The sequence below is a fragment of the Eurytemora carolleeae genome, unplaced genomic scaffold, assembly GCF_000591075.1.
Source record: "Eurytemora carolleeae unplaced genomic scaffold, Eaff_2.0 scaffold146, whole genome shotgun sequence".
In the NCBI taxonomy this organism is placed as follows: Eukaryota; Metazoa; Arthropoda; class Copepoda; order Calanoida; family Temoridae; genus Eurytemora; species Eurytemora carolleeae.
In genome coordinates this window covers 371,781-385,250 of record NW_019396503.1, presented here as the reverse complement: position 1 = coordinate 385,250, position 13,470 = coordinate 371,781, and the positions used below count along the sequence as shown (strand labels likewise).

At 30.9% G+C, this 13,470-nt stretch overlaps 1 protein-coding gene across 1 annotated transcript; it reads right to left on the bottom strand.

The window, feature by feature from the left end:
* Positions 1 to 4,537: 4,537 nt before the first annotated feature.
* On the bottom strand, positions 4,538 to 12,745 carry LOC111704500 (uncharacterized). The gene is made up of 6 exons (XM_023476746.1): positions 12,628 to 12,745; positions 10,019 to 10,119; positions 9,531 to 9,586; positions 7,836 to 7,921; positions 4,971 to 5,068; positions 4,538 to 4,555 (listed from the first exon to the last, which is right to left on the bottom strand). Exons 2-6 carry the CDS (start codon positions 10,076 to 10,078, stop codon positions 4,538 to 4,540), a joined length of 318 nt encoding a protein of 105 aa, XP_023332514.1. The 5' UTR covers positions 10,079 to 10,119; positions 12,628 to 12,745.
* Positions 12,746 to 13,470: the final 725 nt, after the last annotated feature.

The following is a 13,470-nucleotide window of genomic DNA, read 5'->3' as shown; positions in this document are numbered from 1 at the left end:
TCTCTGCAAGGATGGTCACTTGAACTATACTGTTCAGTACAAAAATGGCAAATAATATTGCTTTTCTGTTAAGGGTTAATCTACGGTAATTTAGTTTTTAGAAATGCTTCCATTTTTTTGGACATACTTTAATATAGCGGATTTAGTTAAACAAAACTTCATTGGGTGATTACTCGTTTTAAAATATTAAGATAATCCCTTTTAATATATTCAAAAATTAAATTTCGCCCGCACCAATCGATCAATTTATCCAAGGGGCAAGGTCAAGTTTTTTCTTTCGTTTTCTCAACCTGTCATAATTTATCATTTTCTTAACTATCATTAATTTACTTAAGTTCTAAAGGAGCTGGCAGATGGAAATCATGACGAACAACTATTAGTTTTAAACTTTCCGGAAACTAAACTTTGATTTATTGTCAATGCATAGAAACAACCACGTCGAACTAAAGTGAATTTCATATTAGGTTCAAATCCTAAATCAAAACTCCTGTTATCGAAGAACTATTGAATAGAATAAAAATGTAAATATGTAAACAGATAAATAAGATTTCCTGAGACTTGTGTGCTAAATCAAAGATAGAAGTTTACGTGTTAATCTTTCAAAAAATGATAATATTTCATGGTTACTCTTTGCAAAAACGATACGGGGGGAATTGTGCGAATTAAAAACTTTTTAAGCGAGAAAACCGACGATATCTTTATTGTCTAAAAATTTTTCTAGGTAGAATCGGACCTATTTAAATTACAACAAAAATCCCTTTAAAATAAAGTTTTTAGCACAAAAACAATCCTTTAATGAGTATTTCCACAAATATCGATGTATCCAATCATTTATCATTTAAATGTTAATTATAATTTTCTCGGTTTAAAATATTCCAAAATATCGTAGTTTCACTATATTTATATATTTGTGTGTTTATTAACCTGGAGGTAAAACGATGGAAACCGTACAGTGGTCCCATAGAAAATGTCAACACATCGTTTTAGTGCACTGTCTGTTTCAACATATTTTGATCCCTAATTCAAAATGTAAAGTAGCAAATAAGATCTATCTTAATTTAAAGGGTGAAAATGTGTCTCAAATTTAGGGCTCACTGACTGTTAACCAGGGCCCCTAATTTACCGTGATGGAGGTACATTTGAAGTACATTCCACATACCCCCTTTGGGACATCCCCCCCCTGGGGCATCATCCTCATTTCTCAGTCATGATGAATCCGTAGGATTTTTACAAATTGTAATTTCATTTTTAGATTTATCATATATCAAATACAGGAAACTGTACGGTGGTTCCCAAATAAACTTATTTTATTACAACAACTGGTCAGCCACTGTTGTTTTACAATTGCACAGTACACTGTTTAATTGTTAAGTACTTTACTACAACAATGGTGAGCAGTTATTTCGGTCTAACGACTATCGTGTATTTTGCAAATTAAGATTTTTTTTAATAAATAATGTTTTCTTGAAAAAAAGGTTCTTACGTCAAAAAAATCAAGGTCCTCTCGGTAAAGATTTAAAGACTGCGTGTCCCAAACTAAATGCTTGTGTGATAAAACATGAAAAAAATTTGAGAGAAACCTAATGTAACTTTATCACTTTGGATGAATGTAACTTTATCACTTTGGATGAATGTAACTTTATCACTTTGGATGAATGTAACTTTATCACTTTGGATGAATGTAACTTTAGCACTTTGGATGAATGTAACTTAATCACTTTGGATGAATATAACTTTATCACTTTGGATGAATGTAAATTTATCACTTTGGATGAATTTTATAAAAATGTTGCACTCCTAGGCCCACTTTGGATGAATTTTATAAAAATGTTGCACTCCTAGGCCCAGCATACCACAGTTTCAATTAGTAAAATATAATTAAAGGGACTGTAAACGGAATTTCAAGTCTATTTATAAAAAGTCGCATGTCCTTCACATGAGGATCCCCTTGAAGCCATTATCTCAGCAACAGCAAAGAACATACCGTCGTTGTTCTTCCTTGAAAAGTGTTAATTTCTTCATTGTCTCTGCTGTATTAATACCGCAAAACAATTTGACAGGGAAACCACAATTGAAATTGATTAATCATCATTTGAAATTACGTCTACAGTCACTTAAAGAAAGACAAGAAACGAAATATTTATTTAATTGATAAATTATTCAATTCTGTCAGAGGAAGACAATTGTTTAATTAATTGATTAAAATTTCATTATCTTTCACCCTTCTTCATTCACTCATTTCGATATAATGATAATAATAATGATAATAATAATAATAATAATAATAATGATAATAATAATGATAATAATAATAATAATAATAATAATAATAATAATAATAATAATAATAATAATAATAATAATAATAATAATAATAATAATAATAATAATAATAATAATAATAATAATAATAATAATAATAATAATAATAATAATAATAATAATAATAATAATAATAATAATAATAATAATAATAATAATAATAATAATAATAATAATAATAATAATAATAATAATAATAATAATAATAATAATAATAATAATAATAATAATAATAATAATAATAATAATAATAATAATAATAATAATAATAATAATAATAATAATAATAATAATAATAATAATAATAATAATAATAATAATAATAATAATAATAATAATAATAATAATAATAATAATAATAATAATAATANTTTAAAATGGATCTACGTAATTTAAAATGGATCTACGTAATTTAAAGTGGATCTACGTACTTTAAAATGGATCTACGTAATTTAAAATGGATCTACGTCCTTTAAAATGGATCTACGTAATTTAAAATAGATCTACGTAATATAAAATGGATCTACGTAATTTAAAATGGATCTACATACTTTAAAAAGGATCTACGTACTTTAAAATGGATCTATGTAATATAAAATGTATTTACGTAATATAAAATGGATCTACGTAATTTAAAATGTGTCTACGTAATTTAAAATGGATCTACGTAATTTAAAATGTGTCTATGTAATTTAAAATGGATCTGCGTAATTTAAAATGTGTCTACGTAATTTAAAATGGATCTACGTAATTTGAAATGTGTCTACGTAATTTAAAATGGATCTACGTAATTTAAAATGGATCTGCGTAAAAAAGGATTTCGTTTGAATAAAAACCTTTATCTGAACAACAATGAGGAAGATATCGTTATTTTTCTTTTTTGAAAAATGATAATGCTTGTCTCTAGGAGAATGAAACAGAAGGGAGATATAACTGACGCGGCCCGTCCTACCATATGATTATATATGCTTTGATGACGGTATCCATTTGTAAAAGAAATATTTGTCTGATGTAAAATTTCCGCGTATACAATAACCTATTCTGAATATTTCTTATACAAATGGAGTACCGTCTGCAAAGCATGTATAATCATATGGTCGGGCGGGCCGCGTCAGTTGTATCTCCCTTCTATTTCATACTCCTTGGCCTTTCTTGACTCAGTTACTTTAAATTAATTCATGTAGAACCCGTGATTAAAACTGCTCTTTAATTCAAATTTGACTGAGAAAAAGGGATTTAAGGGTACCATTCAGAATAGGGCGTGTACCGCTTTAAATGGAGGTTCACTTGAAATTAGATCAACAGTCTCTTTAATAAATGTTACATGATAAGGATATAGGAAGGAACTCTTTAAACTAAATTATCAGAGCCAGCGTTAAAACATCTGAATAATATTATTGTGAACATTTCTACCTTGAAGTCACTTAAAATTACATTAACAGTCCCTTTAATAAATGTTGATTACAAGAGCACTTAAATGTAATGATCAAGGTATGTAGAACTGAATTAATCAAGGTACACGCTTATACACGCTAAACTCAACATGTGTGCTTCAAAACATATTAAGAATTGGGTTCTTGAAATAGAGATTACAGCTTTATGTATACTTAGAACCTTATGTAAATTCATTCTTTAATTTATCCTAGAAACAGTTCATAACAATCCTGAATCCTAGAAATTATTTAATACAGTTCTGTAGTCTAGAAATTCTTAATAACAGTCCTGAATCCTAGAAAATATTCATAAAAGTCCTGAATCCTAGAAAATATTCATAAAAGTCCTGAATCCTAGAAAATATTCATAAAAGTCCTGAATCCTAGAAATTATTCATAAAATTCCTGCATCCTAGAAATTATTCGTAATTGTTCTGTATCCTAGAACTTTTTCAAAAATTCCTGTATCCTAGAAACTATTTATAAAAATCCTGTGTCATAAAAACTATTTATTAAGTCCTGTATCCTAGAAACTATTCACATATCAGTCCTGCATCCTAGAAATTATTCTTAATAGTCCTGTATCCTAGAAACAATTCATATAAATCCTGTGTCCTAGAATTTATTCATAAAGTCCTGTATCCTAAAACAATTAATAAAAGTCCTGTACCCTAGAAATGTACCCTAGAAAGTATCCATAACAGTCCTGTATCCTAGAAACAAATCAGAACAGTTCTGTATCCTAGAAAGTATCCATAACAGTCCTGTATCCTAGAAACAAATCAGAACAGTTCTATATCCTAGAAATTATTAATAAAAGTCCTGTATTCTAGAAGTTATTAATAATTTCCTGTGTCCTATAAATAATTCATAACAGTCCTCTGTATCCTAGATATTGTTCATAAAAGTCCTGTATCCTAGAAATTGTTCATAAAGTCCTGAATCCTAGAAACAATTCATAAAAGTCCAGTATCCTTGAAATTCTTCATAACAGTCCTGTATCCTAAAAATTCTTTAAAGCAGTCTTGTATCTTAATTCTTTATAACAATCTTATCCAAGAAATTATTCATAAAATTCCAGCATCCTAGAAACAATTGATATGTGTATCCTAGAAATTTATAAAGAAACGCTATGTAGAATATCCCTTCTTGAACTAATTGTCTTTAAAAACATAAATAAACATGAGAAATGAAGAGGAAAATGTTAAAAGATACCTGATATTGAGGGGGGCTGTCTGACCAGGGACCAGGGGCGTGTCTGTAAGAAGGCGGAGAGGAGGAGGGGGGTATTACCCCAAGGGGGCGATGAAAACCTGAACATGTATGAAACATGAAAAGTAAATTCAGAGAAATCCAAAATAAACACAGAGTACTGTTAGTTCATGGGTTACAAATCTACCATCATAGAAACACTAAAACACAGAATTTACAAAAATCCGAGAAATTAAATTCAAAATAATGATTTAAAAAAATCTAAAAGAGTCCATAACTTTTTGATATTTGACTTATAGGTATAACATTCGTTTTAACACCTTCCAACATGTAAGTGACATGGGCGATTTACAACAATACCCATAACAGCTTTCTCCATACAAGAATGAATGATATATCAATGTTTTCCTATCTGAAAATTATTTTTTCAAACTGTAGTTTCTCTATAAAAGTACTTTAGCACGTCGGGTCAACACTTTACAAGTACATTTATTGCTTCTTTATATAAATACATACGGAATCACTTTTACAGCAAAAAATCTACGATATCTCAACCATTATTGATCATGTAAAAGATTTAGGTTAACAGTTGTGAAGCGGGAGTGTGTGGTAGAACACTATAAATTAAACAGACATTTTGATTTCTTGAAACAATTCTTGCCAATGCAAATTTGGTCTGTCAAATCTGTATAATTCTTAAACAATGTTTTAATCTAATCCAGTGAAAATGACTTTTAATTTTCTTATCTGTAGATAGGCTTGATGAAAGAAATTGTGAGATGACATATCGCATTTTTACATTTCTATATCTACACCCCAGTACACGAATACCATATAAACCAACGAACAGTGCACGATTCACAACGGTTCCTTTTAAACGTTTATCTGATCAATAATGTGGAAGATATGGTCGTTTTTCTAGCTTGAAAAGTGTTTAATTTTGACTTTTTATTCCCTTCAACCCTCATAGATCTATTTCCTTCAACCACATCGATCTATTCCCTTCAACCACATCGATCTGTTCCCTTCAACCCTCATCGATCCATTTCATTCAACCCTTGTCGATCTATTCCCTTCAACCACAACGATATATTCCCTTCAACCCTCATCGATCTATTCCCTTCAACCTCGTCGATCTATTCCTTTCAACCTCATCGATCTGTTCCCTTCAACCCTCATCGATCCATTTCATTCAACCCTCGTCGATCTATTCCCTTCAACCACAACGATCTATTCCCTTCAACCCTCATCGATCTATTCCCTTCAACCTCGTCGATCTATTCCCTTCAACCTCATAGATTTATTCCCTTCAACCACATCGATATATTCCCTTCAACCTCATCGATCTATTCCCTTCAACCACATCGATCTATTCCCTTCAACCTCAATGATCTATTCCCTTCAACCCTCATCGATCTATTCCCTTCAACCACATCGATCCATTCTAATCTATATCCTAGGACACCTTGTAGCCTGTGTACATATATCCCTGGACACCCTGTACAGTGACATATATCCCAGGACACCCTTTGCGCTGTGTACATATATCATTGAACACCCTGTATATACATATATCCTATCACACCCTTAGACCTGTGTAAATATATCCCAGGTTAATTGTACACTGTACAGTGTACATATATAATAGGACAGCCTGTACAGTGTACACATATTCTAAGACACCCTGTACAGTGTACATATATAGGCATAACACCCTATATGCAGTGCCTTATGTCCTAGGACACCCGTATAGTGTACATATATATCCCAGGACACCCTGTACATGACGTAGATTTGATGGATTACCCTAGGTTGACAATTGAAGGAGAGTATCTGGGTGCATGCCAAGAAAGGGGAATAGATATATTTAATATTATGCAACCTTCCGAACCCTTCTCAGCACTCAAACTAAACCCTAGAATTACCCAGTCTAATTTATCCCAACCTAACCCAAACAGACCCAGCCTAACCTAACTTAACCCTAGAATAAATTAACCTGAACCCAACCTTTACCTTAAATAACCTAGCTATACTAGTATAGCTTAGCCTAAACTAACTTAACCCTAGAATTACTCAACCAACACTAACTTAACTTAATCCTAGTATAGCTTAACTGAGCCCTGTAAAGCTAACCGTAGTATAAGGATGAGGTTGAATAAAGATTAGATTGGATGAGGATGAGGTTGAATAAGGATGAGGTTGGATGGAATCAGGTTGCATAAGGGTGAATTTGGATGAGGTTGAAGTTGGATGAGGATGAGGTTGGAATAGGATAAGGTTGGATGACATGAACAGGATGAAATCTTGAGTATGGACCCAGGAATGTTTTGTAAATGTCTAGAGTGAAAAAGATGAATCTGAGAATGTTGTGTAAATGTCTACAATGAAACAGATGAACCTAAGAATGTTGCATAGATGTCTACAATGAAAAAGATGAACCTAAGAATGTTGTATAAATGTCTAGAATGAAAAAGATAAACCTGAGAATGTTGTGTAAATGTTTACAGTGAAAAGAATGAACCTAAGCATGTTGTATAAATGTCTAGAATGAAAAGAATGAACCTAAGAATGTTGTATAAATGTTTAGAATGAAAAAGATGAACCTGAGAAGGTTGTGTAAATGTCTACAATGGAAAGGATAAACCTAAGAACGTTGTATAAATGTTTACAATGAAAAGAATGAACCTAAGAATGTTGTATAAATGTCTAGAATGAAAAGGATGAACCTAAGAATGTTGTATAAATGTCTATAAATTCTCATAGAAAAATAGTCATCGACCTTTCTTAACTAAAACTCTGTACTCCCGGTAGAGAAAGGTTATAATTGAAATTAAAAGATTTGAATTCTAATTTTATGTTAAAATTTACCTAGATAGGAACCATTTTGATAAACTGCATCATTTTGATTTTCCCACTTCGAGAACACAGATCCCAGGGGTTTTGGTTTCACAGTTCTAATAACCAATAACATCAGGTTTATAATAATACAGTGCAACACATAAAATTGTGGAATAAAAAGACAACATGGTAGACCTAGATTCTGATTTTAAATAAACAAATGTACATGAAATACAGTAATTGTGCAGTGTACACAGACCCATTTCACCTAATAATTTTATTTTCAAACTAAGGGTAAAACTATTTATGCTTTAACAAAATCTTATACAAATATTGGATAAAATTATATAGCTTGAAATGTTTGTGTGAACTTAAACGAGCTTGGGACATAAAGGTTTATAACTTGGAATGCTTATTATTATTATTTATGTTACTAAATCACGTGTTCTTTGGACTTGAGTCTAAAAGTCGTCTTCCTATTCCCAAGTTTTCTGGTTCTCATTGTAGAAATAGGAAGGAAGGAATGAATGTCAGGAGAAATCTTTGAATAGGTTAAAAGCCTAGATTCTCAAATTTCATTTCCTAAACTCAAATTTCCAAGTACAGTTTAAACACGAAACATATTGTTCAATTACAAACCTGTCTTTCAACAAACAAAAATCAATGAAAAAAACTAACAACCGAAGAATTAAGGCAATAAACAGAATTAAGAGAAATCAAATAAAAATCATTTATTTCAGAGAGAGCAGTGGAGAGCAGTAACCAGAAAATTCTGAAATTCTCTACGTTCTATCTTCATTTCTATATTTTAAGTCAGAATATTTATTTTGTTGATCTCGTGATCAAGTATTAATCTACGTCTTATGTTCATCTATAGATTAATGTAATTCTTCTGCGACATCCAGTTATGGGCATACTCTGCAGGGATAACTTTAATTAAGGGAATTTAAAAGTGCCCACACTAGACATCAAGATAAAGCATTATTCACACAAAAGTTTCAACCTTATGGGCACATTTGTTTACATAAATCAGCTAGAATTCACAAAATCCTCAACCACCATTTTAAAATTAGATAATATAAGAAGACGACATGGGTTTTATTTACTGTTTTATGGTTACACCCATGGATCAACTATAGGATACATTGTTGCCACGGTCCGCCCTGCCCTTCTAGCTTAGCTAAGAGTTACCAACTATTCAGCTGTATATACGTGTATAAATGAAGATAATCAATAAATAGACATGGCTATTTTAAGGTTATCATAAATGTTGCGCACAATATTTCTGCAGTATCAGCTGTCCACAGTGGGTTTATTTATAATGACTTAGATTTAAAAAAGTTTTTTTGAAATATATTTATTTTAAATCGAAAATTTTCTTCTTATTCCTATTCTGTTTTTTAGCTTTATGATAGTATCTAAGGGCGTTACACAAACTTAGATTCTAATTTGCAAAAAATATTCAGCCCATTCTGTACGTCCACTGCATGTGCATCCGGTACATAAAGATTCCGACATTGAGCACTTTCAAACGATGCGTACCAGTAGTGCGCGTCAACCACGCATCTAATTCAATCTGATCTGTGATTACAGCTTAATAAACGAAATAAACAACATCACCCAGGGAACACTATAAAAATCACTGTAAAAATAATAAAATCTAAATTTCCAACCAGAAGGAAAGAATTAATAATGCTTAGATAAATAATGATGTGATGTAGGTTCCTGTATTGATGATATTGTGTATCTATTCTTTCATCAGATACATCCTCATCATGGTCCTACAATACAAACATGATACAGGATACAGGATACGAGATACAGGATATAGATTACAGAATATTGCACATTAGATATAGGATATAGGATACGGGAAAATTATCGATATATGATACAGGATCTGCAGATATATGATATTCAGAACAAAATATACATCGTATAAAATACAGGATATAGGATGTACAGGATACAGGATATAGGATATACAGGATATAGGATATACAGGATACAGGATATACAGGATATAGGATATACAGGATACAGGATATACAGGATATAGGATATACAGGATATAGGATATACTGGATATAGGATGTACAGGATATAGGATGCACAGGATATACGATATACAGGATATAGGCAATATAGGATATAGGATATACAGGATATAGGATATTCAAAACACAAGATACAAGATACAGAATGCTAATTACCTCTATAAAAACCCCCTCTCGTCCCATAGCCGTCATCTGTCGGGATTTTGGTAGAAACATTGTTATAAATGTAATTATGCAGGTTGCAAGAAGACCAAATCCTAATAAATTGTAACAAATGTAATTTTGCAGGTTGCAAGATGACCAAATCCTGAAACATTGTCATAAATGTAATTATGAAGGTTGCAAGAAGACCAAATCCTTAACATTTTTATAAATGAAATTATGCAAGTTGCAAGAAGACCAAATCCTGTAACATCTATATATAAATTTGGCTTGTCTGTCTGTTTGTCTGTTTGTCTGTATGTTTGTTTGTTTGTTTGTTTGTATCCAATAAACGTCAAAACGGCTGAACCGATCGGGCCCAAATTTTTTGTGGGACCTCACGGAGCCCCAGGGAAGGTTTATGAATGATCAAAATTTCAAATATTTTCAAAATTCGATCTTCATTAAATTTTTGAAAATTTTGAAAATCCACGAAATTTTTTGTGAAAATCTGCGAATTATTTTTGTTATGTTTTACGATGTACTCAAAGAGAACATGTTCACAATTAATTTAGAAGATGGGCGCGAAGCGCCCTCTAAGGCTAGTAATATAAATGTAATTATACAAGTTGCAAGAGGACCAAATCCTTAAACCAAAAAAAAAAATAACAATGAGCTGAATTTACATGCATCACGAGAAATAAAACCTGAAAAAGTAATTTTATATTTTTGTCCTAATACGGGGAAACTCTGCAAATATTGCGCATCCAGATTGCGTAACTACATTATTTACTAGCTTTACTACCCTTCAGAGTTTTGTATGTTCAAATATAAAAATGATATCCATGAACCATGTTTTTAAATTTAAAATTGATTATTTTTAATTGTGACTTGCATAGATCTGTCGGACTTTCCACGCTTTAAATAAAGGTCTTTTAAAAATACAAGGACAGCCCCTTTAAGTTGAAAAAATTAGTAAATCGTAATTTTGCAAATCTTAAACACCGAGTTAACGTTACGCTAGGGTGGTGTTAGCGCGTACAAAGCTCTCAGTTTTACTATTTTTAAGAAATATGAGAAAATTTAAAACTAATTTTTATACATTTTCATTTAAATAATAATATGCCCAAATCCCAAGGATTCCCTTTAATAAACCTTTTTTGTGTAACAATGAGGAAGATATTGCAATGCATCTAAAAGAAAAGAGATATATTTTGTCCTATTCCCTCCTTGTTATTTTTTTGCAGGAAGCGCAAAAAAATTAGATATTGATCGATTTTGGTGAGATAAAGAATGATAAGGCATCGTCGTGAACCGTTTCATGTCATGAAATTGCGCCAACAGACTCTTTAAGAAATATAAGAAAATGTGAAAATGTTGTAAACCCTGTTAAAGGTTTAATATTCTGTATTGTTAACCGCCTCAGCCTGTAAATTATAAATCTAAGAATATTCTTGTTATTCATAGTTTACTTATACTAGAAACTACACAGAAAGCGAAGGTAATATTCATGCGATATCACTAGCATGACTTTGTGATTTCGCAGCTTTTTAGTTTTGATTTTACAGCATAGGAAAGGCAAATGTATCCGGTTTCATATTAGAGATTTAAAACATTTTTGTTCTTATCAATAGCTCTTCAATAAAAGAAGTTTGAAAAGATATACGTGAAATTTGAAAAGAGTTTTAATATCACATTTTTTAAAGGAACTGTCAAAATATTTTAATTTTTACAATTTCTTCCATTGCTTCTGAAGCAAAAATGCATTAAGACACTTATTAATTTTACAGGAAAACATGGAGATCATAATTAATTCAACAAATCTTTAAAGATTTATCAAATTGTGAATCGAGCATGAGGGAGGGTCACTTGAAATTATGTCTACAGTCCCTTTAAATCTATTCTAAATCTAGCTTTAAAGAGATAATTAATGAGCTGCGGTCTACTACAGTATATATACACTTTAAAAAGGATTGTTTCCTCATTAAAGTATTTGGAAACATTAACGTTTACTTTCATGATTCATAGCTTTTGTATACATAATACACATAGCTTTTGTATACATAATACAACCCGTTAATTTAGAAAATTAATTATGTGAAATTTGTAAACTTAAAGTTTATGTTAATTTCAACATTGGTATTATTTAAATTTTGTCCGGCACTTTTCAACTAGATAATTTAGAATTGTTTTTATATCCCTTCCTTTAAAGGGGCTTTAGACCTCATTGCGAGGTTTTATTAAAGGACTGAGTGCGTAAATTCTTGTGACTCTCCATGTAAATATGACAATGCCCGATTTACAACGGTACCCTTTAAAGCTTTGTCGGATCAAGTAAGAATTATATATCAATGTTTTTGTTTCATTGAACTGTTTATTTTCATTTGCGGTTTCTCTGTGAAAGTTAATTGCGCATTTCTTGCTTATAAGAAGCAACGGAGAAATTCGCAGAATAAAATAAATTTTTTGAGTCAGAGAAACGATTTTTTTTCAGATTTAGGTTTCAAGAGACCGCTGTAAGCCAGGCATTGCCATCTTTTCAAGAGAAATAATGCTTCCAGTCCATTTTAGTTTTTTTTTCTGGAGGATGCAAAGCATTTTATACATTTTATATATCAGCTTACCAAAACAGACATTATGATATGAATCTGGTAGAATGACTGAAGCTATTATCCAGACCAACCATAGTGGAATATTAAAGGTTAGAAGAAGAGCAATATAACTAGCTTCTCTATAATTATCCTGGATACATTACAAGTAATAAACATTTTTCATAAATAAGAAAATCTGGAAAGATTCTGTAAACTAAGAGTTAAAATTTGAGATAAAAATGCTCAGATTCAGTTTACACTAGTCCTAAAGTGTTTACTAAATTAAAATTCTTAAATTAAAAAAAATATGATCCTTAAAAACGTTTAGATTGTAAAGGTTTTATTTTCTTATAATATATCATTATGGGCATCATCCAAACCCAATTACATTCAAATTACACTCGAGCTTTTTAAATATTTTTTTTGTTGGCTTTAAATCAAGCAGTAATTATTCAAAAAAAAGAATAGTAATTAGTGATACGAGATGCATTTTTAATTGTTTTTTCATCCATGAGCTAATAAATTTTGAATTTTTTTGTTCTTCTCTGAATGTTGCTTCTAATTCAATGTAGTATATTCAAGGTACTAATGCAAAGAAAGTTATTTCACAGGTGAACGCAGTTTTTGTACTGCAGTGTACTGTCTTTGGGAGGAAAAGTAAACACAAAACGGATTCCACAGCCTGACATGGAATCCATTTTCACAAAAATAATCTATGAAATATTCTGGTCATAGGAAACTATTATGTGAATTTTCAAAATTATCAAAATTAAATGCTTTAATACTCTTCGGATACTAAAACAACACTGCAGATGCCTCTTGTTTACAAAGTCCGCCCAAAGAGAACTGGTTTCAATATGTACGCAGAGCATACAC